Source organism: Phaenicophaeus curvirostris, chromosome 5, assembly GCF_032191515.1.
Source record: "Phaenicophaeus curvirostris isolate KB17595 chromosome 5, BPBGC_Pcur_1.0, whole genome shotgun sequence".
Taxonomy (NCBI): Eukaryota; Metazoa; Chordata; class Aves; order Cuculiformes; family Cuculidae; genus Phaenicophaeus; species Phaenicophaeus curvirostris.
The window spans coordinates 26,550,442-26,574,153 of NC_091396.1; the positions used below are offsets into that span (position 1 = coordinate 26,550,442).

General features: G+C 38.2%; 1 protein-coding gene across 2 annotated transcripts in view; it reads left to right on the forward strand.

The window, feature by feature from the left end:
- ZNF106 (zinc finger protein 106) overlaps window positions 1-22,984 on the forward strand; it is a 39,892-nt gene extending 16,908 nt beyond the window's left edge. The window contains exons 5-22 of one of the 2 annotated variants that reach the window (XM_069857989.1): window positions 993-3,089; window positions 3,923-4,547; window positions 5,378-5,447; window positions 6,982-7,136; window positions 7,231-7,291; window positions 7,592-7,933; window positions 8,364-9,144; window positions 9,500-9,555; window positions 10,027-10,172; window positions 10,480-10,614; window positions 11,460-11,576; window positions 12,358-12,549; window positions 13,596-13,658; window positions 14,565-14,684; window positions 15,160-15,231; window positions 16,684-16,755; window positions 17,356-17,502; window positions 18,521-22,984. In XM_069857989.1, coding sequence (XP_069714090.1) covers window positions 993-3,089; window positions 3,923-4,547; window positions 5,378-5,447; window positions 6,982-7,136; window positions 7,231-7,291; window positions 7,592-7,933; window positions 8,364-9,144; window positions 9,500-9,555; window positions 10,027-10,172; window positions 10,480-10,614; window positions 11,460-11,576; window positions 12,358-12,549; window positions 13,596-13,658; window positions 14,565-14,684; window positions 15,160-15,231; window positions 16,684-16,755; window positions 17,356-17,502; window positions 18,521-18,577 — 5,308 coding nt within the window. In that variant the 3' untranslated portion in view covers window positions 18,578-22,984. The remainder of the gene's footprint in view (window positions 1-992; window positions 3,090-3,922; window positions 4,548-5,377; window positions 5,448-6,981; window positions 7,137-7,230; window positions 7,292-7,591; window positions 7,934-8,363; window positions 9,145-9,499; window positions 9,556-10,026; window positions 10,173-10,479; window positions 10,615-11,459; window positions 11,577-12,357; window positions 12,550-13,595; window positions 13,659-14,564; window positions 14,685-15,159; window positions 15,232-16,683; window positions 16,756-17,355; window positions 17,503-18,520) is intronic. The other variant, XM_069857990.1, reaches the window with a different exon arrangement.
- Window positions 22,985-23,712: the final 728 nt, after the last annotated feature.

Sequence of the window (23,712 nt, forward strand, 5' to 3'; positions counted from 1 at the left end):
GGTGCAATATAAATTTTCTGTTTACTCAAATCAATTGCTTTTGAGCAGTACTGTGAAAGTGTCCTGTCTTGCTTGTCCAGGAGCCTAGAATGAAAATAGTCCTGTAATGTCAGAAAGAAACTTTTCTTTGGAAGAACTTTTAGGAAAAACTCGTTTGGTAGAATAAATACTTAAAGCATTTCAGCTGTTGACCCTGAGAGTAGCTGTCAGTATTAAGGTAGCATTTATCTTTAAATATAAACATGATAATTTACCACATGTTTGCGATAAGTTGCCAAGCATGAGTAGTATCCAAAGGGCAGCAGAAAGTGCTGCTGGGAAGCTCAGACAGACTTAGCGTTGCATGCTAACTGCTGAAGGCAGTTGGTTAAAACGTGACAAAACATTCTTGTATCTAAGGAACAACTTCTGTGAATGTTTTACATCTGTGTTTTAATTCAAGCTTTATGAGCTGAGACATAATCTCAGTTGTTTTCTGCAATGAGTAGAATAACTGCTTCTCCCAGCCTAAAATTCCTCCTATTTTGTATCAATTCAATGTAGCTATGCCATCTATCACTAACACAATAGTCTTTGGAAAAAATAGTGAATTTTTTGTCAATCAGAAGTGCTCAAATTACAAAGATTATACTACAGAAAGAAGCTTTCTTGTTTGCTTGTTAGTAATCTAGTGACTAATAGATAGAAAGGAATATTGTTTTCTGAATTAAACTGAAGTATTTAAGAATGAGTCTATTGAACTATGCCTGCGCCAAATCAATTGTTAGAACAATTTTGAAATGTCATAATTAAGTAAAGGTGTAACATTAATTTTGAAAGACATGTACTACAGAAGCCTGAACAGTAGCTGCATAAGTTATCTGTTTCTTTTTATATACAAAAAAAAGTTTTCTAACGAGTGCCAATAAAATATATTTGGCTTATGTGCTGTAAGATTTCAATGAATTTTGGGTTTTTTTCAGAATTTTGTTTTTTTCTCAATTGTTTCATAGGCAAGCTGAACCAAACTCTGCAAACCAAGAATTAGAATGTGATGATAGGAGATCACAGAGAAGGCGAGAAGAAAGAGGTACTTACAAAGAAAGAGAAGCTTATGATCAGTCATCATGGCATCATCATAATGCATCACAAAGGGACTGGAAGTGGGAAAAGGATGACTATGTTAGTCCTAGACAAGGCAAATTTTCACACTCTCAGAGGAATTCAAATATAAACAGACATTCAGGTGTCCCAAGGGGACGCTCTGGGTGGCACCAAAATGTTTCAGGAGGCTCTTCAAATCGACATAACTATGGGAATTCTGGAAATGTTTGGCATCCAAGTGGGCGAGGAGGAGGAGCATCAAATTGGCATCACAGTGCCAGGGAGAGAAATTCTGCTTGGCATTCAGAAGGAACAGGTCATTTTTCTAGCTGGAATTCCAGGAGTTATGGAGGAAGCTGGAAATCTGGTCCTCATGGTGGAAATGGCTGGAGTTTTGGAAGCTCAGGGGATACGTATTCATTAGAGCCAAATAAATATAAGGAAAGATATGGGTGGCAGCGGCAGAAGAAAGACATTGATGTTCTGCCATACCAAGATCAAAAGAATAGAAGTGACTTGCTTGATTTTACTAGTGATAAACTTCCTTCTGAGGGGGCATTGGATTTTGGTATGTCGAAGCAACCAGAAAGCAAAACTTCAAGAGCCAGTGGAAAAAGTGGCAGTCCTTCCAGAGACAAAATGTATCGCTGGGCTCCCTACCCATTGCAGAAAGCTGCAGAGCAGCAACCATGGTCTGAAGGTAATGTTTGTAAAACTCCAGATAAAAAGGATTCTGTATTTATACCTCTTGCCGATTTATCAATGAAAGGAAAAACTTGTGAAGCCAACGACAGCTTTTCAAAATTTAAAAAAGGGGAAGTATTCTCCCCTTCTAATGTAACCTCAGATCCCCTTGATTCATGCAAGGTGATGAAAGACTGTTCCAGTAGTGAAAAGTGTGACAAAGATGGTGGCAAAAGTAATAGGATGCCGTCACTGAAATCCCCTCTTCTTAGTATCACAGATATCAAGTTATCTTCCCCAAAGCAAGACACAAACAATCTCTTAAAAAATGTCAAGCTTCTGTTATCCTCGACTAGTGGTGAAGAGCAGAATCATTTGAATGCACTGAACTTGGAAACAAACAGTTCCTCTTCTTTTTCACCAAAGCTGCATGGTGAATGTGCTGGTAGCTTACAAGACCACAAAAATGTGCTTGGTAGCAGTCTTAGAGAGCCTGCTAAAAACTTAGGTGAAGTGGAGCAAAACCCCAAAAATGATCAGTCCAACTGTTCCTTGCAAAACGCTCCCTTAAGATCTTGCAAGGATAGGAGTGACCAGAGTAAGGAAGAAACTAGGAAAGCATCGCCAAAGGACAAGTTCAGATTACATTCATTAGAATATGGGAGTGACAATGATTTGATGGGAAGTGAGAAGTCAGAAGAAAGAGTTGAAAAGTTGGATTCTTCTGGTAGCTCTTGTTTACGCTGTGACACTCCAGAAGGTAAACCTGCCACCTCTGAAAAGGAAGATGATGAAAAGCTGGCTGCTTCAACTGTTGCTTCTGCTGATCTAAAAGATTCTACATTTCAGATGGAATCCAGAGTTTCTCCATCAAGCGGTCAGGAACATTTGCATGGGGATTTGAAAACCTCCCCACAGGATGACGAAGGGGCTGATGAGAATGTCAAGTCACACGATCATTTTGAAATGGAAAGTTTTGAAAATCCTTCAGATCATGAACTGCAAAAAGGAGGAAGCCAGTCACTAGGCCTCCTTCTTCCTGATTTGAGCAAACTTGGCCTTCCTGCCTCTCTGCAAAGAGACCTGACACGACATATTAGTCTGAAGAGCAAAGTTGGGACACATCTTCCAGAGCCCAATCTCAATAATGCACGGCGCATTCGGAATGTGAGCGGCCATCGGAAAAGTGAGACTGAGAAAGAGTCAGGGCTTAAACCCACTCTTAGGCAGATTCTTAGTGCTTCACAGAGAAATGTAAACTGGGATCAAGTCATCCAGCAAGTAACCAAGAAGAAACAGGAACTCAGCAAAGGTTTGCCAAGGTTGGTAGCTTTCTGATCTAACTGTGCCTCTGTGTGTGTGTCTTGAGGGGGAAGGGATTGTTTTTCTCCAAATCTGAAATGAATTCTAGAATCCTAAAACTAGGACTTCAAGTGAAGCTTGCTGTGCCATGATATTTTGTATATACAAGTAATTTTGAGTTTTTATGATTGCTTGCTGCTGTGGATATCTATCCTTAGATACATAATCGTAGTCTACTGCTTAGAAAAGTTACTGATCAGTTCATAGTGGTTGCTTAATGTCTTAAGTGGTTGCTTAATACCACCAATAATGTAACTTTTCAAGTTCTATTAAGTGGAAGAATGTAAAAATGCAATCAGGGTGTGAACAGTGCTGTGACAGTTGCTTATTTCTTCATTTATTGAAGACATAACCAATGCTTGCATTGCTGCATGCAGAATAAACGCTCCCTCTTTATTTGTTAATCTTTTGATCTAATACACAATTTTGTTTTGTGTTTAGAGGAAGAAATTGTAAAATACTTCACTTTTGAAACTTTCTTTAAATCTGAGGTTTTTTAAGCATCTTGAAAAGATGTCATATTTGCTTATTCCAAACCTGGTTTGGAATATTTATAGTAATATGATTTCTGACTTGGAAGTTGTGCTGTCAGTTCTTAGACACTAAATCTAGTTTTGTGATACACAGAAGCTATGGTCCATTGCCAGACGAGAAAAAAAGTATAGAATACCAGTGTAATGAGTTGACAGATCTCTTAAAGCAGTAATGTGCATTTGGGGAGGGGTGAGGTTTTTTCTTGACTTAGCTGACCTGCTACATATGTACTTATTTTTCTTTTTTTATCTTGTTAAAGGTTTGGCATAGAAATGGTACCTCTTGTTCAAAATGAACAAGAGGGTCTAGAACTCGGTGAAGAATCTGATCTGTCTGCTCTGGAAGGATTCCAGTGGGAAGGGATTTCCTTAGCAGTGCCTGGCTCCGCCAGAAAACGTAGCTTTTCTGAAAGCAGTGTCATTACAGACAGAAATCCTTCTGCTTACAGCTTATTCAGTGAACAAGCCAAAACAAAAGAAAGTGGGCAAAGGCAAATAATTGCCGCTAGCCACTCACATCACATAACATCTGGGTATGAGGCAAGTGCTGACATTGAGGTTGACTTGAAACGGGAGACGTCTTCTCTTCCTTTGTCACCTTTTATGCCTGAAAAAACTGAGACTAGTGGAAGGAGACACAGTCTACAGACCACTTCTGAGTTCACAAGCCTTGCAAAACAAAACCTGGAGAGCCCAGAGAAGAGAACACCTCTTCTTGAAAAACAGAATGTGCTAGAAATCTCAGAAGCAAATCGTCCAGCTTCAGATCATGCTTCAGTTCTTGCAGTGTCCAATAGCATAGATGCAGCTACGGATAGTAGCTGCACATCTGGTACTGAGCAGAATGACAGCCAAGGAATTGGAAAGAAACGGAGAGCAACTGGAGTAAGTGTGCATTTTGTCCTTGTCAATTATCATTCAACCTTGGAATGAACTTTGCAAAGAGGGCTTTCTCAGTTTGGTTGTCTTGTACCTATAGCTTCAAACTAATTTGCTTGTTTGACTTAATTTTCTTTAAGAATCGTTTCCATTTTAGCTTGCCTAGTGCAGGATTTCTATTTAATCTTTTTAAGTTAGTAGGAATGGCAAATGCTTTTTAATTTGGATTTGGTAACTGGCATTCTATGTTTGTAGATGAGAGCTATTAAAAATTTTCCATGAAAGTACTTTGTGCTGTAGCAAGGATCTTTGTGTTTCAAAACCTAAATGGAAGCTAGGCTGTAGCAAAAATTTGTTTTGCTTTGATGTTCCTGTTTTTATGGTCAAGCAAGGAAAGACAACCCTTTTTACAAAATTATATGCTTAAAATTATATACTTAAATCTGATTTTTTTTCACTGTCTTGTCTTGGACTTTCCAAAGGGAAAAAAATTGTTTCTGATCAAAAACTTCAAAATGGTGTTATTACACGCAGAAAGTGATGATTTTAATTCCTCACTGATTTAATCCTCTAGACCTTCAACTAAAACTGTAGAGCAGAAAATATGGCCCAGGAGTGGTCTTAAAGATTTGAGGAAGTAGAAGGCTGTAGGCTTATTTAACATTTCTTCCTAGTTGGAATGAAAACATGGCACTTAGTTGCCCTCCCTCTTTTAAGGAAATGTATATTCTGCCCTGAGGGTACAAGTAGTGCTTGAAAAGACAGTGTATGTTTCACTCCTTGATTTAGGCAAAATTGCTCTTGTAACTTTTGTTAATAAATTATTTCACTTGCAGGAGGGATCTTCTCCTGAGATCCCTAGTCTAGAAAGAAAGAATAAGAGAAGAAAACTCAAAGGTAAAAAAGGTGAGTGAATATTATACATAAGTATACCTGGTATAGAGGTTATAAATATGTGGTAGTGTTTTGTTTTGGCTAAAAGTGTACTTAACATTACTTCCGTGCTTCTTGGGCTCTTACTGAAGGTCATGGAGTGAACTGCTCTCAGACCTATAACACATTCTCTGAAGAGCGCCACTTTAATTTTTCAGAGGTTATTTGTAAGAGAAGACTTAGTGCTTCCTTTCTGCTTGCAGTTCATATTCCCAGTTGCAGAGATGAGGCTTTTGCTTTCCCCTGCTCGAGGAAGAGAGGTTTGTTGCCACTTTGTGTGGAAGTGCTAAAGGGAGATGCACTTGTTGTGCCCTTTAATTCAGCCATGTGTCATTCTCTTTCTGCTTCTGAGTGATCTTACCACAGAACTTGTACTCTGCATAGCTTGGGCTGTGTTCTGGATTTGACATCTCTGGCAAGACTTTTTTTTGGTTTTTGGCTCTTCCCTGTCCTGAATGGAAATGAATTTGAAATGCCTCACTTCTTCCTGCTCCTGACCAAAGAAAATTCTTATTTTGGCATTACACAGGTCTTTCTGAAACATGCCTAACACATCCACATCACCACATATCAAAATGAACCATCTGTGTTTTAGATACGATGTTTTCTTTGGTAGCAATGATGGCATCACCATCTGGGAGCTCTAGGGTCAAGAAGATGGCTCTTACATGTTCGCTTTCTCTTTTTTTTGTTTATTTATATAAAGAGTTGTTTGAAATGCAGGGCAATTAATATGGATCTTCTCGTGGGAACTAATATTGCACTACTTGTGAGGGTGGGTTTTTATCAGCCTTTGTCTTCAATGACTAGTGTCTATTATGGAGACTAATAATACGTTTGACTTAGTAAAATCTGTTTACCATTGCCTTACTTCAGCATCGTCATTATTGTAGTAAATCTACTAAGCACTGCTCAAATTGAAACTTAATTTGCTTCGACGGTCTCTGTAATGCTGGAAGATTTTAGAAAGGAGTGTAGGAGGAACTTTTTATGAGTACGGTGCTCAAGACACTTTCTCAGGAGGCTGCAAATGTGAGTCTTGCAGCCCAAAAACTATCCCGGATAGGAAATTAATTTTTATCATTGGGTTCTTTTTCTCTTAAGCTGCCTTTGCTTTAACTGAAAAATTTAATTCTTAAAGCTTAAATTTGCCTCTGCCTTTTACTTTAGTGGAAAGTGTGTGTCTGTACTTCATGTACACACGTGCTTCAATGAAAGATCTTTGTGGGAGAGAACAACTTTGTTAAATCAGTGCTGGCAAAGCTATAATGGAAATGAAGTTATCGAAGTCAAGGTTGAGATCCTGTGAAGTGGAATACTTTGCTCTTCTTTCATGCAGATGTTCCTGTGCATAGATACTCCTTTTCAGCTTCTTGTATGACTATTGGTGATTCACCTAATGTATTTTTACGTTCTGAGGTGGTAGCGTTTATTGAGATATTATGTGTGATGTATTTTTATGTATTGGCAAGTATAACTATATTCTACATTTTCTTTCTTTTTTCAGAACGTTCTCAGGTAGACCAGTTGTTGGCTATTTCGCTGAGAGAAGAAGAGTTAAGCAAGTCCCTGCATAGTGTGGACAGCAGTCTCTTGCAGGCTAGGGCTGCCCTGCAGGCTGCATATGTTGAGGTTCAGCAGTTCCTTGTATTAAAGCAACAGGTAACAGTGGGCTTTTGAGACTGTCTGAAATATAAGTTAGAAGCCTGAAAAACTACCTTAAGTAGGGTTAACTTACACCACAACTCTTTTGCAGATAACCATGGAAATGAGTACACTGAGAAGTCAGAGAATCCAGATCTTGCAGGGCCTACAAGGTACATAAAAACTACAAGAGTAGAATGCTGACTCGTAGTCTTTAAATGCAGTGTCTTGTAAAATTTGCATTTAATGAATTCACTCATTTAAAATGTGCAACTGTAGGCTTTCAGTATTGAAATCTTCATTGTTCAAGTGTGATCTGTGGTCTTTGCTAGTGCCATCTAGTGGCTTTTTTTTTTACACATTTTTCTCCCTTGATTCTGTGTGCACAAAAAATGAGCTCCTGGTGCCACTAAATTTTATTGCAAAATATGAACATTTTTTACTTATTTTTTTTTCTCTCCTTTTGCCATTAGAAACATATGAACCTTCTGAACTGTCAGAGCAACTTTCCTGCAGTGTCTTAAATGAGAGAAGAAATAGTAAATCTCAGATTGCAGCTGACTTAATGCCTGCAGGCTCCTTCCTGCCTCTTTTGGACGCTGTATCTTCTTCTCTACCTGCCCTGGGAGCTTCTGCTCATGTAAACATGTCGTCACCATTCCAGTCTTCTGGCATCACACCTACCACTCCTCCTGACTCCTCAGTACAAGTTAAACAAGAACCTGTCTCTCCAAAAGGCTTAGAAGGAAATGAGAATTCTGTGCTCCAGAGTGCTCTGTGTGCTTCACGAGCAGAAGAGGTGAAGCAGAAGGATGGTATGTGGGGCTTCTCTTTGTTTAAAGAGAACTAACTTAAAGAAAATAAAGATTATTTTTTTCTCCCCCAGAAGAATGTAAGCAGTCTCAAACCTGCAGCCTGTTGTGCAGGGCTGAGCTCCCATTAACTTGTGTAGGACTTTGTCACCTTAATAGTCTTGGAAAGTAGGACTTCTTTTATGTTATACACCAGTGTATTCCACATTTTTTAAATTAATCACATGCAAATCGTAGTCATATGTACCTACAGGTTTATAGTTTTCTTTAAAAATGGAACAAACAAGATATGTGTGTGCACATAACTTGCAACATGTAGGAATATATAGCTGATATGCACAACTAAGTTTAAACAGAAAAATGCAGGAAAGCAATTTTGCATAAATATTTATTGTTGTACAGTTTTAATATAACACTAGTCTGTTTTCTTCAGAAGAGACCAAGCAGAAAACTTCAGTGTATCCAGTTATCTCTGCAACTATATCCCTACCAGAGCTGACCACTTGTTTACAACACACTAATCAAGATGTTCTCAAGCCTGCTGGGGATGGAAGAAAGGCTGAACTTCCTGAGAATCCATGTGCTCATTCACTGTCTGTTTTCAGCAAGAGAGAAGCAAGTGATACGGTGACTGAAAACTTTTTATTGGATCAGTGCAGCACGTGTCTTCCAAAGCATTCAGTCCTTCTAGAAATGCCAATGGATAAAACCCCCAAATTGTCAGCAGAACCATCCAAGCAACAAGCAGTAACCACTGTAGTCCCAGCAGAGAAAGGGAACAGGAGGAGAAGAAAATTAAGGAAGAAGAAAACTCTGAGGGCAGCCCATGTGCCAGAGAACAGTGATACAGAACAGGATATAATCAACTCTAAACCTGTCCGGAAAGTCAAGGGTGGAAAGGTCCCTAAAGGAGAAAAAGTTACTACATCCATTCCTCCAAGACAGGAGGATGGAGCTACTGCTCAAACAGCACGAAACAAAGATGAGAATGACAGTGATGCTTCTCTGCAACTCCTGGAAGTTCCGGCGTCCCAGTGTGAGGTGGTTGATGTTGGCTCATCAGAGTCAGGAGATGAGAAACCATGCAGTCCATCAAAGAAGGATTCACGCAACTCTGTGGATCAGGCAGTCCTGTTGGCATCTTGCTCTGGTTATGATGAAGTGAGCTCTACTAGCGAGATTGGCACAAATTATATGGATGATGGAAAAAGAAGGTGAGATTATTGTAGGTCTCTCAAAAGTAAAAGCATTATAAAGTATTCAGTATTTTTTTTTCCAATTCATAAAATTCTATAAAACAGCTTTTAATTTCATTCAGGAATGAAAATGAAAATAGAGTTTGCTTTTTTGGTCTAACAAATAAATTTGTCTTGTTCCATATCAATTTCTCTAATACAAGAACAAGACTGGTCTGTGTGGAAAGTTTGCTTTTGAGCCTATCTATCACAGCCTGTTTTCTACTAAATGCAGAGTGTTGTATTGTATTGTCCTGTATTACTTACACTAATATTTCATCAGAGAATGAACGTGCAAAGTCCAATCTCACTACTCCTTATTTCTGTGTTACAGTGTGGCTGGGACACAGACTTCCATATCATCCCTAAGAGGGTCAAAGAACTCATCAGGTATATCTTTTAAGCTTCTCTTCTGATACTTTGTGTATAGTATGTTGCAGGACTTCCAGCTAAGGTTTGATGGCTGCTTCTGGAGGAGAATTTTGCCCTGAAGATTAGAACTTGTGCTAAAAACTGAAGTGGGAAGTGCTGTGTACTCACTTATGTCATCTCACACTGAATACTTTGTGTTGACCCCTCCACATCACCTCTGTTCCCTCCCACACGAACACGTCTGCTTTACAGTCTCTGTAGAGCTGTAAGACAAACTAATACAATCATTTTGCTATTTTAAAGATCATTTTGGACTTTATTATAAAAGTCTTTCTGGCATTTTATATTAACTTTTGCCAGTTATAGGCTCCAGCTGGGACCCACAATGAAATTTTACTTTAATAGTTTCTCTATTCGGTAATACAAACAACAGTAGCATTTTCCTGAGTGTGTTCCCACAATCTGAGTGCATGTGTCTCTGTCCTACAGAAGTGTCTTCAGAGCCAGGTGAGGATGAAGAACCTACAGAGGGAAGCTTTGAAGGCCACCAGGCAGCAGTGAACGCTATTCAGATTTTTGGGAATTTGTTGTATACCTGTTCAGCCGACAAAACTGTTTGTGCTTACAATCTGGTTGTAAGTAAGGTTGTGGGAATAGTGTTACATTAATTGCAGGCAGGAGGTTGCAATTTTGCTTTTGTGAAGTCTTACTGAGTAGTTAAGGAAAAAGTTGCTTTTTCAAGCACTTTTTTTTTTCTTCTATTATTTTCTTCAAACCTATCTTCTTCCTCTCCCCCGCCCCACCTCCCTGTGAGAGGGGTAAGAAGAGATTGCTTACTGCATGTATTCTGCTTTTGCTAGCTGCCCTACCCTACAGTTGGACACAAATCCCAAGAGGCATTATGGGCCTGTATGTTGATAGGCTGTATGCTTTCCTTTTTAGAGCAGGAAGTGCGTGGCCATCTTCGGAGGACATACTTCAAAAGTCAACTGCCTCCTGGTCACTCAGACAAATGGGAAGAATGCTGCACTCTACACTGGTTCAAGTGACCACACTATCAACTGTTACAATATCAAGGTACTCAAACTATGTGGCGTTAACGTGAACTACATTTTTTATGTGAATGGTTCTTTGCAAAAACAAGTGGGAAAAAAAAAGCCTTTTAAAATCCCTATGAACTGGACATGAACCCCACTTTGTATTTCATTAGAGTGGAACCTGTGGGGCGACACCAACCAAAATCAACAAACTGTTGAGTGATTTACCACTCTAATCTTTTGGCTAGCTCATCAGCAGAGTTTTTGCCGGAACAGCATGATGGGATTTGAAATACTGGGAACAATGAAGTACGTGGTGGTTGTCTGGCCATGAATATTTAGTTGTCTTGCTGTATTGCTCACTGAAGGCACCTCTTTCTTTGTGGAGCAGCTATAGAGAAAACAGGTGTCTATTATTCTTAGGGCAAGTGGTAGAGCAGACTAAGGATAGTTGATAGGAAGGCAGATCTGACCTTACTGGACTACAAAGTGATCTGCTTCAAGGGGCAAAATGCTGGAAGCTTTTGACTATTAAGCTGATGATACATGGCACTTCCCTTTGAGGAATCCCCATGATGTTCCCCAGTCTCAAGCATGTTATATATATGTAGTCCATAGTCTATATATATTAGAGGGTGTGACTTTAATAAAGCTTTTAGGATTATAACTAGTTGCTGAAGTACAGTCAATTCTCAAAGATGGGATTGAGTTGATTAAAGTCAGTGTCAAACTGCCACGTAACACCAGACTTGCAGATGTTTTTCTCTAGCTCTGTTGATTCAAAAAAAAATGCAGCTTGTAGGTGAAAATCATTCACTTCAGGCTATTTTCCTTGAACTGTTTTTCAGTTAATGAAAAACTTCAAATACTATTTTCTGTTGCCAGACCAGAGTGTGCATGGAGCAGTTTAAATTGGAAGATCGAGTGCTCTGTTTACACAGTAGATGGCGGATCCTTTATGCAGGCCTTGCAAATGGCAGTGTGGTTACTTTCAGTATAAAGGTTAGTTTGTTTAAATATTGAGACCTAACAGCCTGTTGTGATGCTGTTTCTTTCCTTTATGTGTTTCTTTCCATTCATTCTCTTGAGTAGTGAGTGTATTTGTAATTAAAGTGTTTTGGTATAAATCGTCACTGTTGGCTCCCTTTGCTTTGTTATTTTGTCAGTGCCCAAAGCTATCCCATCTCCCCTTCTCTCCAGTTGCTTGTCTCTTAACTGCTGTATTGTTGCATATTTCCACCTGGTCTACTAGTTATGTGTCAAGAATGATTTCTAACACAGTTCCTTATTTGTGAATCCTCCTTTCTTGCCTATAGAAGCAGTGAGAAACACCTTAATGTGTTGCTGGTTTTGCCTTCTCCATGTGCAGTTATAGAAGAGACTCATTCACATGGTTTCCTGGCAAAGTGGTTTAATCAGTGGTTCCCATGATATATAAAAGTGAATAAAAATAATTATTGAAATAAATTATTTTTCTGATTATTCTAGACTAATTTCTCAAATTTATCCTTAATGTATTGATTTGCGTTTTTGTCATAACGCTATTTCCTTTCATTATTCTAACTCAAAAAGAGGACTTACTGGACCTTTGCCAAATAATGAAATGGGTTTTTTTTAAAGACAGACAATCAAAACCCAGCACAAGGAGTTATTTCCCTGATTTTGAAACTTAGTTAAGATGAAGATGCTGTAACAAGTGCTTCACAAAAAAGGACTCAGTAGTGCAGTTAAGTGTCATAGCAAAGTTCTTTTTCTAAAATACCAGTTTTTCTTCCCCCAACAGAACAACAAGCAGCTAGATACCTTTGAATGCCATGGCCCTAGAGCAGTGAGCTGTCTGGCCACAGCTCAGGAAGGAGCACGGAAGTTATTAGTAGTGGGCTCCTACGATTGCACTATCAGCGTGCGAGATGCACGGAATGGGCTGCTTCTCAGAACCCTGGAAGGTCACAGCAAGACTATACTTTGCATGAAGGCAAGTGTCTCTGAAAATACGTTTTTTACAAAGACTGCTTAAAATGGTGTGTTTTTTCTTTTTCTTCCTTATCTGCTAGTGAGTGGGTTGTGGTAGGAAAGAAAGGATTTCTCTATTTTAAATGATAAAAACTTGAGTAATTTGGTAGGAAAGTTGTCTCTGGCTGCCGTCTCATGTTCCCAACAAAACTATTGTAAATCTCTATGTAGGAAGCATATTTATTTCCTGTTAGGGGATCCAGGAAATCTCGAAATTAGAGTTTGCCAACAGAGGGAAAGCTGGGGGAAAAAAGACGAAGCTAATTTTCACGTAACTTGATTGTACAAACCTCAGAGGAAACTGGAAATGTAACTCTAGCAAAGCATTCTTCTTTTTTAATAAAAGAATCACTGTCACTTATTTATAGTTTTCTTGGCTCCTGAGATTACAAGCTGAAATATGTGCTTGTCTGACTGCTTTACTGTGACCACTATGTTGTAACAGATTAGGGGATGGCTTCCGTGCATTGTGTTTGTTACTTTAGATAATATGGTGCCGTGGCACAGCCTTTCTTTCCTGTGTGGACTATCCTAGTTCTGCTTGTGTGGCAGCATACTCTTGTCCCTTCTTCATCCGTGATGAATCTATTAAGCTTCCTTTCCAGATTAGTACTTGTGAAGAGCACTGTCTTTTTTACCTGACCAGAAAATAAGTGCAGAGCACATCCAGTGTTTCCATTCTGCATCCAGTTTGCTTGGTCCTTGATCTGCTGCTGAGCTGTCCCTGAGAATAGACTGTAGGTAGGATGAGTTAGCCTGGAAGTTAACAGCTACTAGTGTCAATTGTGAAGTGTCAAAAGTCATTAGACTAGCATAGTACATTTTCTACCTCTCATATAAACAACTCGGTGCATGGGTTTTTTTCATATTGTCTGTTGATTTTAGACTGTCAACTTTTGGAAACACTGCAGTGCAACTTTAAATTGATTGATGTCTTAATGTTTTGCTTGCCCATTTCTGTATTTGATAGAAAAATAAAACTACTCCTTTTTTTTTTCTTTTTGTAAGGTTGTGAATGATCTGGTATTCAGTGGCTCCAGTGATCAGTCTGTCCATGCCCATAACATTCACGTAAGTCTCATACATAAAATTGGGATGACTTTTGCTATTAAGGTGATGAATTAATGTGTCATGAAGCATTTCCAGAATTTTCAACTAACTGATGGGGCAGCTTCCAGAAAAGGAAGTCGCATGATTTTGTCAACGTGACTATGCACTATAGCTAACTAAGGAGGGTTGTAGAGGACAAAATAGCTTGGGAAACGTAAACATCCCGATTCTTGTATTAGAATATGCAATTCGCTTTTATCTGGGGATCTTGCACAAATGTGCTGATAATATGGGAGGGATTCAGAGCAAAGCCGTGTGAGATAGTTTGGTGTGGGAAGAGTTTCTTTACTGCAGGAAACACTTGAGGGAACACAAATAACATTCCAAAGTAACTGGTTCAAAAGCTGCTATCCTGTCATGAATGCTGTGTCTGTAGCCTTCTGCTCTCTTTTTACATCTTCTTTCCCTTGTGCTAGCAGAAGCATGTGTAGTTATGCAGTAAGTTAGATTAAGAGACTTAGCAGAGGTAAATTTTAATTGACAAAAGAAATGATATATTTGTGTCCTCAGCTAGATTTGCTCACTGATCCTTGTGGCTACATAAATACTGCTAGTACTAATAGCGTGGTAGTAGTTGCAGGATAGGTGGGAACATGCAGCTAACCACATGTAGCTAAACATGATGGAAAGAGAAATAGACATGTGTTTCTATTGTTCTGGAATGGTTCTTCGTTGACTTGGGCAAAGAAAAGTAGAAATAGTATTTGATCAAAGTGCCTTTACAGGAAATGGAAGTCTGATAAAGGATGTTTCAATTTTTTTAATAGTGAACATTGAAGCTAGGTACTCTATAGGTTAGGTGCAACTATTTTGTTTTTTTAAAAGAAACTCTTAACACCTATTTGCCTTTGCTTTTTCTTGATGCAGACTGGAGAGCTGGTACGGATCTATAAAGGTCATAACCATGCAGTAACCGTTGTGAACATTCTTGGGAAAGTGATGGTGACGGCATGTCTGGATAAATTTGTTCGTGTTTATGAGCTACAGGTAAGAAAATAGATTGTTACTAATGATATTTACCTAATGTGTTTTAATTAACAATTTTGAAATCAGGTAGAAGTCGTCTTAATGCTTACTGTTCTCTGGTCCATTCCTCTTCTTCCTGTCACTCAGAATGCATAGTTGTCTCACCAGCCAAATTACACATGATTTAAAGAAATTATAACCTAAAGAATTATTCTTATTTTCTTTTAGAACCTGGGTTATCCTGAGACAATAACAACTCAGAAAAGCAAGGAAATGTTAGTTTTGTCTGCTTGAAAGAGCAAGTGCTTAGTTCGATAAAAAGACTCACCAATGTAAGCAAAAGCGACCTTTCATGGTGGCTATGAAGTTTGGAATCCAGTAGGGAAGTTTAGTTGCTGCCCAGGATACTGCTTTTGGGAGCATAGTTATTTGCATGTCTGTGAAAAATGGCTGTTAGTTGTCATGCTATTAAACATCTGCTTCTATTTCTTTCAAGTCACACGACCGCTTGCAAGTCTATGGAGGCCACACAGATATGATCATGTGTATGACCATCCATAAGAGCATGGTAACTTTCTTCTTTTCACTTTCTTTTTCTCACTCAGAAGATTGTGATTCCACAAGCATATACAAGACAGTTTAATTTTTTCAGCTAATAAAATCAGCCCTTTTGTCTAAGAAGAACTTGGAAATGACAGCTGAAAAATCAAATTACTGTAACAGCTTTGTATTTATGTAATATTGTTGTCTGGGAAAAAAATACTTTCTAGCTTACTGTAGTCTTAACGCAGTAGTTCTGTTTACAGTTATGATTGCAATGAAGAATCTAGAAATAGTAAAATATTCCCTCTTTTCAAGCATTGATTCTATTTGACTTTTACTCAGGAAAGGCACCCAAGTGCCAGAGAAAAGCTTCACCTACAATCAGACCTCTTTGATAGAGCCTACATGAAGATATGCAGTTGAAAAAAATAATTTTCAGAAGCAGTTAAGGATAAATAACTTGCTTAAAATAGTCATTAAATGCACTTGTTTGTGTCCCTGTATTTGCTTGCAAAATTTCTTTCAGATTGTAAAATAAGAGGTATAGTAATGATCTGTAGTAACGGAAGAATCAGGTCTAACAGAATTGAACTCCTGCTAGTTGGAATACAGGCTGCACAAACTTCAGTTCTTGTGCTAGTGCGATGGAGAGCTAAGTGCGCTCGGTCTTTATGCTTACAGTTAGAAGCTTTAACTGTCTCTCAGTTGTAGTCTATTCTGGGCATTCTCAAGTCAAAGCAGTGTTCAAGTGACAAATTTAGTGACGAATGAAAGATTACAATTTTCTGTATTGGTCCTTAGTAAAGTGTAGTCAATTACACACAGCAGGTTGGCTATTATATCCTAGTGGTGAATTTCCAAGAGACAAAAAAACTTGAACAAAAATAGCTAATTAAATATTTGGCTTGTGGAGTTTTCTGTATGTGAGAACTTTTATTGATGATGAATGTTCTTTATGGGATTATGAGCATCTGACACTATTTTATTTCCAAAGGACAATTTTATGTAGAGCATCTGCCTAACAAAAATGTTTTTTAAGATGTCATTTTGCCTACCTTTTCAGGATCTGATTGTTCTGAAATTATGATGTTCTTCATCTTTCCCCTCCATTCCCTTTTCATATACATATAACCGGTTAAGTCCCAGAAATAGATTCAACATTTACACTTGATTTTTTTTCACTTCAGTGGAGAGTAACATTATGTTTTAAAGTTTTTTGAACTTTTACACACGTGGCAACTATCAATGACAAATTATGGAGACATTTCTTCTTCATTAGTAGGGTTTTGTAAATTCTGAATTCAAATTGTGGAAGTATTAGGTTAGACTAATTTTTTAAATTTGAAAGCCTTGCCGTTGATATCTTATCTTATTGTTATTCACCTGATATACTCTACACTGAAGCCTCCTTCAAAATTTGACTTCCTTTTTTTTCTGTTAGTCCCAGCTTGCTTATCCATAAATGTTTGTTTTACAGATCTACACTGGATGCTATGATGGCAGCGTGAGAGCTGTGAGGCTTAATCTGATGCAGAATTATCGTTGCTGGGTAATGAGCAAAATGTTTTTAGCCTACCTTTATTCTAGCTTTTAGACTAATTTTCTGGAGGTAGTTACTACTCAGTCTTGGATTGTAGTAAGTCAATAGTATTTTTAAAATACGTACTTGTTAAATGAAAGTATAAATCACTGGTTCCATTTTACACGGTCTTTGATATGTGTATGCTTTGGGACAAGTTGGTAATAGCATCTTAAATTAATTTTCCTTCTGGCAGATATTAGATAGTGGCATGTAACTGTGTAAAACCAAAAACTTCCCCTGAGTTCTGTAGAAAAACTGACTGACTTTACTACATAATTCTAAGTTCCCAATGACTGCGTCTCAGGTTGACTTAAGTCTTGTAAAGGCCAAATTCCTCTCTTCCTCCTGCCATTCTTGCTGATGGTTTAGTCTTGGCTAGCGACAGGAGGAACCTCTGTAAAGTTGTAATTAAACAGAACTGAATAGAAATGGAATAAGAAGATTAAAAAGTTGCAGGAGGTGGCATGCATAAGAACAGTCTTGGCAGAATATTGTGAAGCTGTAGGAAGAAAAGCATTAGCTAAAATTCTTTTTCCCTGGCTTCTTCTGGTATGCTTTTTCTACCAGTGGCATGGATGTTCACTGATCTTTGGAGTTGTGGGCCATCTGAAACAACACTTGCTAACTGACCACACAAACCCAAACTTTCAGACCCTAAAATGTCGTTGGAAGAACTGTGATGCTTTCTTTACTTCCAGAAAAGGTTCCAAGCAGGTATGTGGTTGAGCTATTGAGGTTGCATTTGGTAGTATAGAGTAATTTATGTCACCACAACAGTGGGGCTTGATCCTGTTTTCTTAAAAAGGGTTAAAATTTTATAGTCTTGACAGGCTTAACTGCATAGTTTGTCATACAAGGCTAATAGGGTTCAAGTCAACCTATGACAGATGAAGACTGCAGCTAAGTATCGTAACTTGAGATATTGTCAACTTGAAACAGTTTTATCCTAAAATATGACATGGAAGTGATAAAATTCTTGAAATATTAGAAGAACTTTGGAAACTATACTCAAGATGTTACTAAATTTTTGTAGGAAAAATTTCTTTTTAAGATTGATCTTCATGCAAATTTTGTGCGCTTAATTCTTATCTGTGAATAACCCCCTTCATTGTTTTGAATGCTGATGCTGTTTAGATTTCACACAGTATTGGTTTTGGTAACAATGTTTAAATAAGGATAGCGCATAAATTACTGGGTAAATGTTAGCACAGATAGGAAAAAATTAAGGAGACAGAAGAGTTGGAGGCCAGTGGGATGAAGTGATGTGGGAAGGCTTGGAGGGTGGGTGGAAAGAAGATTGTCACCTATTGACTGATTGGTAAAGTCCAATTTTTACTCTTTGGTAATATAATCTACCTTTCTGTGGAATGCTTTTCAAAATGTGCAATGGAAGGCAGTTTCTTTGAGAACTAAGAAGCAAAAGTAGAATCCTTAATTTCTCATTAAGCACTGACTTTGGATATGCTGTGTTTATTTGATACAACCTTTTAGTCAGAAAGGAATCTGCTTTTTATTTGCCTGGAATAATGTGATGTGTGAGATGCTTTGCATAGATGATTTAATAGCTTGGCATTGATTTTTGAAAATATTTTCTTAAAAAAAATTTTAAGGACCTTTAGGCCAAAACGTGTGTATTATCTAAAATGTCACTTCACTGAGGCCTCAAGAATCTTTTGCAAAGGTTTTTGTGGTGGTGATGTTTGTTTAACAGCTGACTTCCCTTCTTTTCTAGGATGCTGTAGGACACATTGAAAGACATGCTGAGGATGACAGCAGGATTGACTCATGAAGCTTTTCACCTCCCACATTGGGAAGTAATTTTATATATCAGAATTATTCCAAATAATTTCTTACTCTAGTCTTTCCTCTTCCCACTTGGAATGCAAAAATAGTGGGGCTGAAATGCCTTGCTACAAAGACTGCAGGTTGTGTTGCACTCTGTAGAAGTAAGGAGGCTGGTCGATTAAGACTTGATTGAAATGGAAGATTCTTGCAAGTTTTCAATGCATTGACAGATAAGAATATTCCCTCCTTGTCTGCCTTGTTTTTGTTTGTTTTTTTTAGAAGCATGGTCTGAGAGATTTTAGGAAGTCCAGAGGGGTGTTGAGAACTTACATTACAACAGGTGCTGGTGTTTGCAATCTCAACTTGAAGCCTGTTAAGCATCTGATGTTTCTGTTCTTATGTTGTATCTAGTTCTTTTTAGCTGATTTCAATAAAATTCTGCAAACCAGAGTATTACACATTCTAACAGTGTAACCTGAATATCTGGTGTACATTTTTAGTTTCTTCATGAAAAGAAAAGATGTTTTATGGAGAACCAGATTAAATTAATTTTTTTAGTGTTAACTGTAAATTATTTTTTATTCCTTGTGTAAAAATTGCTATGACTGGCACAATATATACAGTGACAGACTGCCCTATATATATACCTCCTGAGATATTTTGTTTATTTGAAGGAAAGCAGTTATTTCTTGAGAGGTATGCCAGTAGCAGCAAGATGCCCAGAGTGGAGCATCCACTCACATCCTTTGCAGTCTTGATCTTCTTAAATAAAGGTCCCTGTGTACATGAAGGAAGTAAGTGGTGTCGGCTTTTGTTGTGGTGAAATACCGGCATAACCACGATTATCTTGATGTGTAAGACTGTAGATGGATTCCTGATTTTACTTGGAATCTTAGTGACTGAGCTTTGCCGTCCCAGATCTTCACGGCATAGCAAGTGAAGAGGTTATGCAAAGGCACCGCTTGTCTGTGTGCATCCGCTTAGATAGTGTTTTGTTTCTGTTGTAAACTGGCTTGATTGGCTTGCACTGTATGAAATACACAAAAACTCAGCTGGAAAGAGTGGAGCAGGATTTTAAACGATTTTAAAGTCTAGAGTTATCAAGCAGAAGCTGAGGATACAAATTGCGTATCACATGTAGAAGCCTTGTTTCTACTAATGCACAGAAGGTACCACAGAAGAGCCACTGCAGAGTGAAAGACTTTGTTTGTCAGGGTTCCTCTGCAGGTGCCGCTTGGAGTGGAAAACTTCACCTGTTGAGTTCACTGAATTGTACTTCTTCCATTTGCAACCCTCTCTCCCATAATGACACTAATTCAGCAAAGAGCTCTCTCTCTCAAACAGTGACTGATCTAGCAAGAGGTTTTGTGTTCACTTTTACCTAACAGTTTGTCAGGATAAAAAAAGTAGAAGTTTCCTCAAACTAACAGAAGGTAAAGATAACCTGGTGTCAAAACTGAGCTGCTTATAAATGAGTGCAGTGCTGTTCAAACAAATTGAATGTACTGTTTTTACTGGGCATATCTTTCACCACTACTTCGAGGCTTGGTGTGCCAACCATAGACCAAATAAGTGTTCTAGACTCATTGTTTGACTACAGAAAAGACTTTTTAGGGCAAGAAAGTGATTGAGGGAAGCCCATAGATGTTCCACTTTGCCATCAAATCAAGACAGTTCAGGGCCTTCTCTGAAGCACACGCTATTTTTGTCTTATCTTGACAGCCAAGCGTCATTTCTCTGTCGTTGTTCATCATTAATTTTTTTGTGAAACAGGAGTTAAACAGGAATGAGGTGCAGTAGCATCCTGCTTCAGAGACATGGGAATCTCTGAGGTTCCAATGCTTTTGTGGCAATTTGGGTTTTTTATTAAGCTGTTTGCGGACAGGAAAAAAACCCAATATGTGGCTCAGTTCAAAAGCTCTTTTGAAGGTGATTTTATTTTGGTTTTTTGGGGTGTTTGCTTGTGGTTTTGGTTTGGTTTTGTTTTCTTTATGGGTGAAGCAGTTCAAGAGACTCAAAATCAGGGAGATCTCTTGGCAGTCTAAATGTTTTGTGGTGCAGGCTTTATTGCTCTAGAGCCGCTAAGTATATTTTTTTTTTCCATGACCTAAAAAGAGACAACTGCATAACACTTAAACCATTTCCAAACTTAGTAGTTTTCAGGAGTTTTTCTGGGTTTTGTTTTTAACCACAAAGAGGGAGTATGTAAAACTGTTGCATAAGCAGTGTGAACATTTCAAGCTGTCCTTCATGGACTGTACTTGAAGTGAAGCTGTGGAGGTGTGTGTCCTGAGGACAAGCATGTGGAGTGATTGTAGCATTCTGAAAAATGGCATTAGTAGATTTTGTTACTTCTCCCTTGGGATTCTTCACATTCTTTCAGCCATTTAAAGATCTTTCTCATTAGATATTGCAACAGTCATTATACTTTATTTGCATTCCTTATTGTCTGTTGGGTTTATCTTTTCTAGTTGATGGAAGTAGACTTCCTTTTCTTGTAGACCATGACATTTCCTTATCTGTCCTTGAAATTACTGATCCTGAGTCTGGGCTTCTGAAATTTCACAGTGGTGACTTTCGTTACTTTGTAGGTAATTTCATATATATTGTAAGAATCGTGAAGTGGATAAGAGGCAGGAAAAAAGGAGAGCTGTATGAGTGTTTAAAATTTTGCTTCATAAATTAGAAATTATTTTAAGTATTGTTCAGGGGTTCAGAGAAAAATGCGGGCTGCTTTGTCCTGAGAATATCTTAAAAGGATTTGCTCTGAGGTTGTGATGCAGCTGTGGAAATTCCCAGGCTTCTCTGGAGTTCTTTGGGGAGTTTCCTCTTTGTTCAGCTGGAATTCATTGTAGCTTTTGCTAATGGCTGTTCATTTCTCCCAGAGGTAATTGCAGAAGAGAGTTCTAAAGCTAATGTGTTGGCTTGGTAGCCATTAATGAGATCCTTTCCTTGTCTTGCCACTTTTAGGGTTTTGACTCTTGATATGCCTGTGGTCTAAGAGTGTAATAACTTCGGGAAGGTGGACTATTTGTGAAATTGAAGAGTAGTACTTTCAGGAAAAGCAGTACTGCATGCCTGAAGCCTGTTTCAGAACTATTTTTATTTTCAGTTTGTTTTTTATGCAAGTAAAAAGCTGTGAGTGGAAGAGTGAGTAGAGTGAGGGTTTATTTTGTGGTTAGCTGTGTTTATTTTATTAGTCAAAGGTTCAATAGTGAGCTCTGGACTTGCTATATGACTGACTAAATATGACAAGCCCTCTGAGGGGCAAACCACCCTTTTTTAGCAGGACTAACATTGGGCTATGAGACTTTTCAGCAAATGAAAAGTGCTCAGAGGTATTATTGTCTCTTATGATATAAAGAATAGGGCAGGTGCTACTGAAACCACTTATATCATGCTTTTCAAGGGCATGAAGAACTTGTTCTGCTATAGGCGTACCAAGCCCTGCCTGAGCTCCAAAAAGAGAGCATGAGTAGCATAAAACCATCACTTAAAGTCACAGGTGCCACAAAGCTTAACCTTCCCCAATCCCAGCTGCCTCACGTGTATTGAATGATAAGACTAGGACTATAGGACTGGTCTGTATTTATTGTTCCTTTTTCCTTCAAATTAAGGGGAAAAGTAAGTTAACTGAAAGTACAAAATACTTTGTGGTCTAATGCTGCTGCTTCTGTATGTGCAAGGGGCCAGGGTGAAAACTGCCGTCATCCATTGGTACAAAGATGCATTAAATATCCCAGCTTCTGCTTGCCTTCTGCCACTTAGATTTGGATTGCAGACTTTAAACATATTATCAGCACATGAGCTGAATTCTGAAAAATACCAGGAGTTTGGCTGTGCAGTGTTTGATGTAGTGTAGTTCTTAATGCACATTTTTAAGCTGTCCAGTAATGCCAGACCATGGTAAATGGTAACTGAAAACTCATGATAAGCTCTAGGTTCCGTGAAACAAAAATTTGCAGTTGAGAAAATATTTTCTCCTTCTTTTAAATTCAGACATGTACAGGTGAACCTTGATTTTCAGGCTTGTATGGTACTGTCATTCAAACAGTCTAAGTCGTCCTGAGTTGTAGAACGTGAGGAAGGATAAGGGAACGGTTTCAGCTACTATTTGTTAAATATTTAATAGTCAAAGTAAAGGGCAAACTGTGTAGGTGTATATTCTGTTATATGCACCTGTCAGCTTCTCAAACTTCATTTTACTCTTAAGTGTTAAACAGTCTGTTTGAATAATGGAGATGGAATAAAACAACACGATTGAGTATTTAATAATTTAATCTGTGTAGAACATGTGCACAGGTTGACCTTGGTTTTCTTCTTTCACTTTGGTACAAAGCTGTGAGCATAGTAACAAAACTTTACATGGAAAAAGATGAAAAAAAGAAAAATAAAAATTCTTTATATTGTTGTGGTTTGTCAGTCTGATTCTTCTTTGTTTTGAATACAGTGATTCTTTCACAGGATTTGGTAGACCTTGACTTTGTTCTAGATTTTTTTCCTTGTTTTAAGAGAGCTGGGTGAAATCAGGCCTCTTTGAAGCTCCAGCACTGACAGGAGTGCTGCAAGTTATTGCTCCCAATGTGCATGAATCTCAGACCTAGTCATGAGGCAGAGGTGGAAACTATCCACTCAGCTGGTGCCACCAAAACTGCCTTGCTTCATGGCCTATTGGAAAGGAAGGTTCTCTAGAGGTGTAGGTAGTTCACTCACTGGGACTTTAAGGACCAATTTTGAGTTGCCGCTCAAAAATCTTGATTTTGAGCTTTTGACTGATAGATTTTGTTTTTCACTGAACACCCTAACCAGGAAGTTCTCTGCCATATTTTTGTATGGAAAATAATAGCTTAGTGAAGAGAACACATGGCTGGAACCCAAGGCTTCTTCTGTTCCAGCTCTCTTAAAAACTGAATTTGGGTTAAAACAAAGGTTACATTTAAAGGAGAATCTGTTCTTTAGGTAAACTGTAGGATTTTCTTACTTACTCTGAAATCTAACTTACTCTGAAAGAGTGGAAGAGTGAAAAAATTAACCTTTATATTCAAAGGGTTTTCTCTTTCTTAGTAATCTTTCACTTAAATATGCAACTTACCCGAATAACTTGTGAGTTGGTGCTAAGATCTGGTTTTACAATTTTGT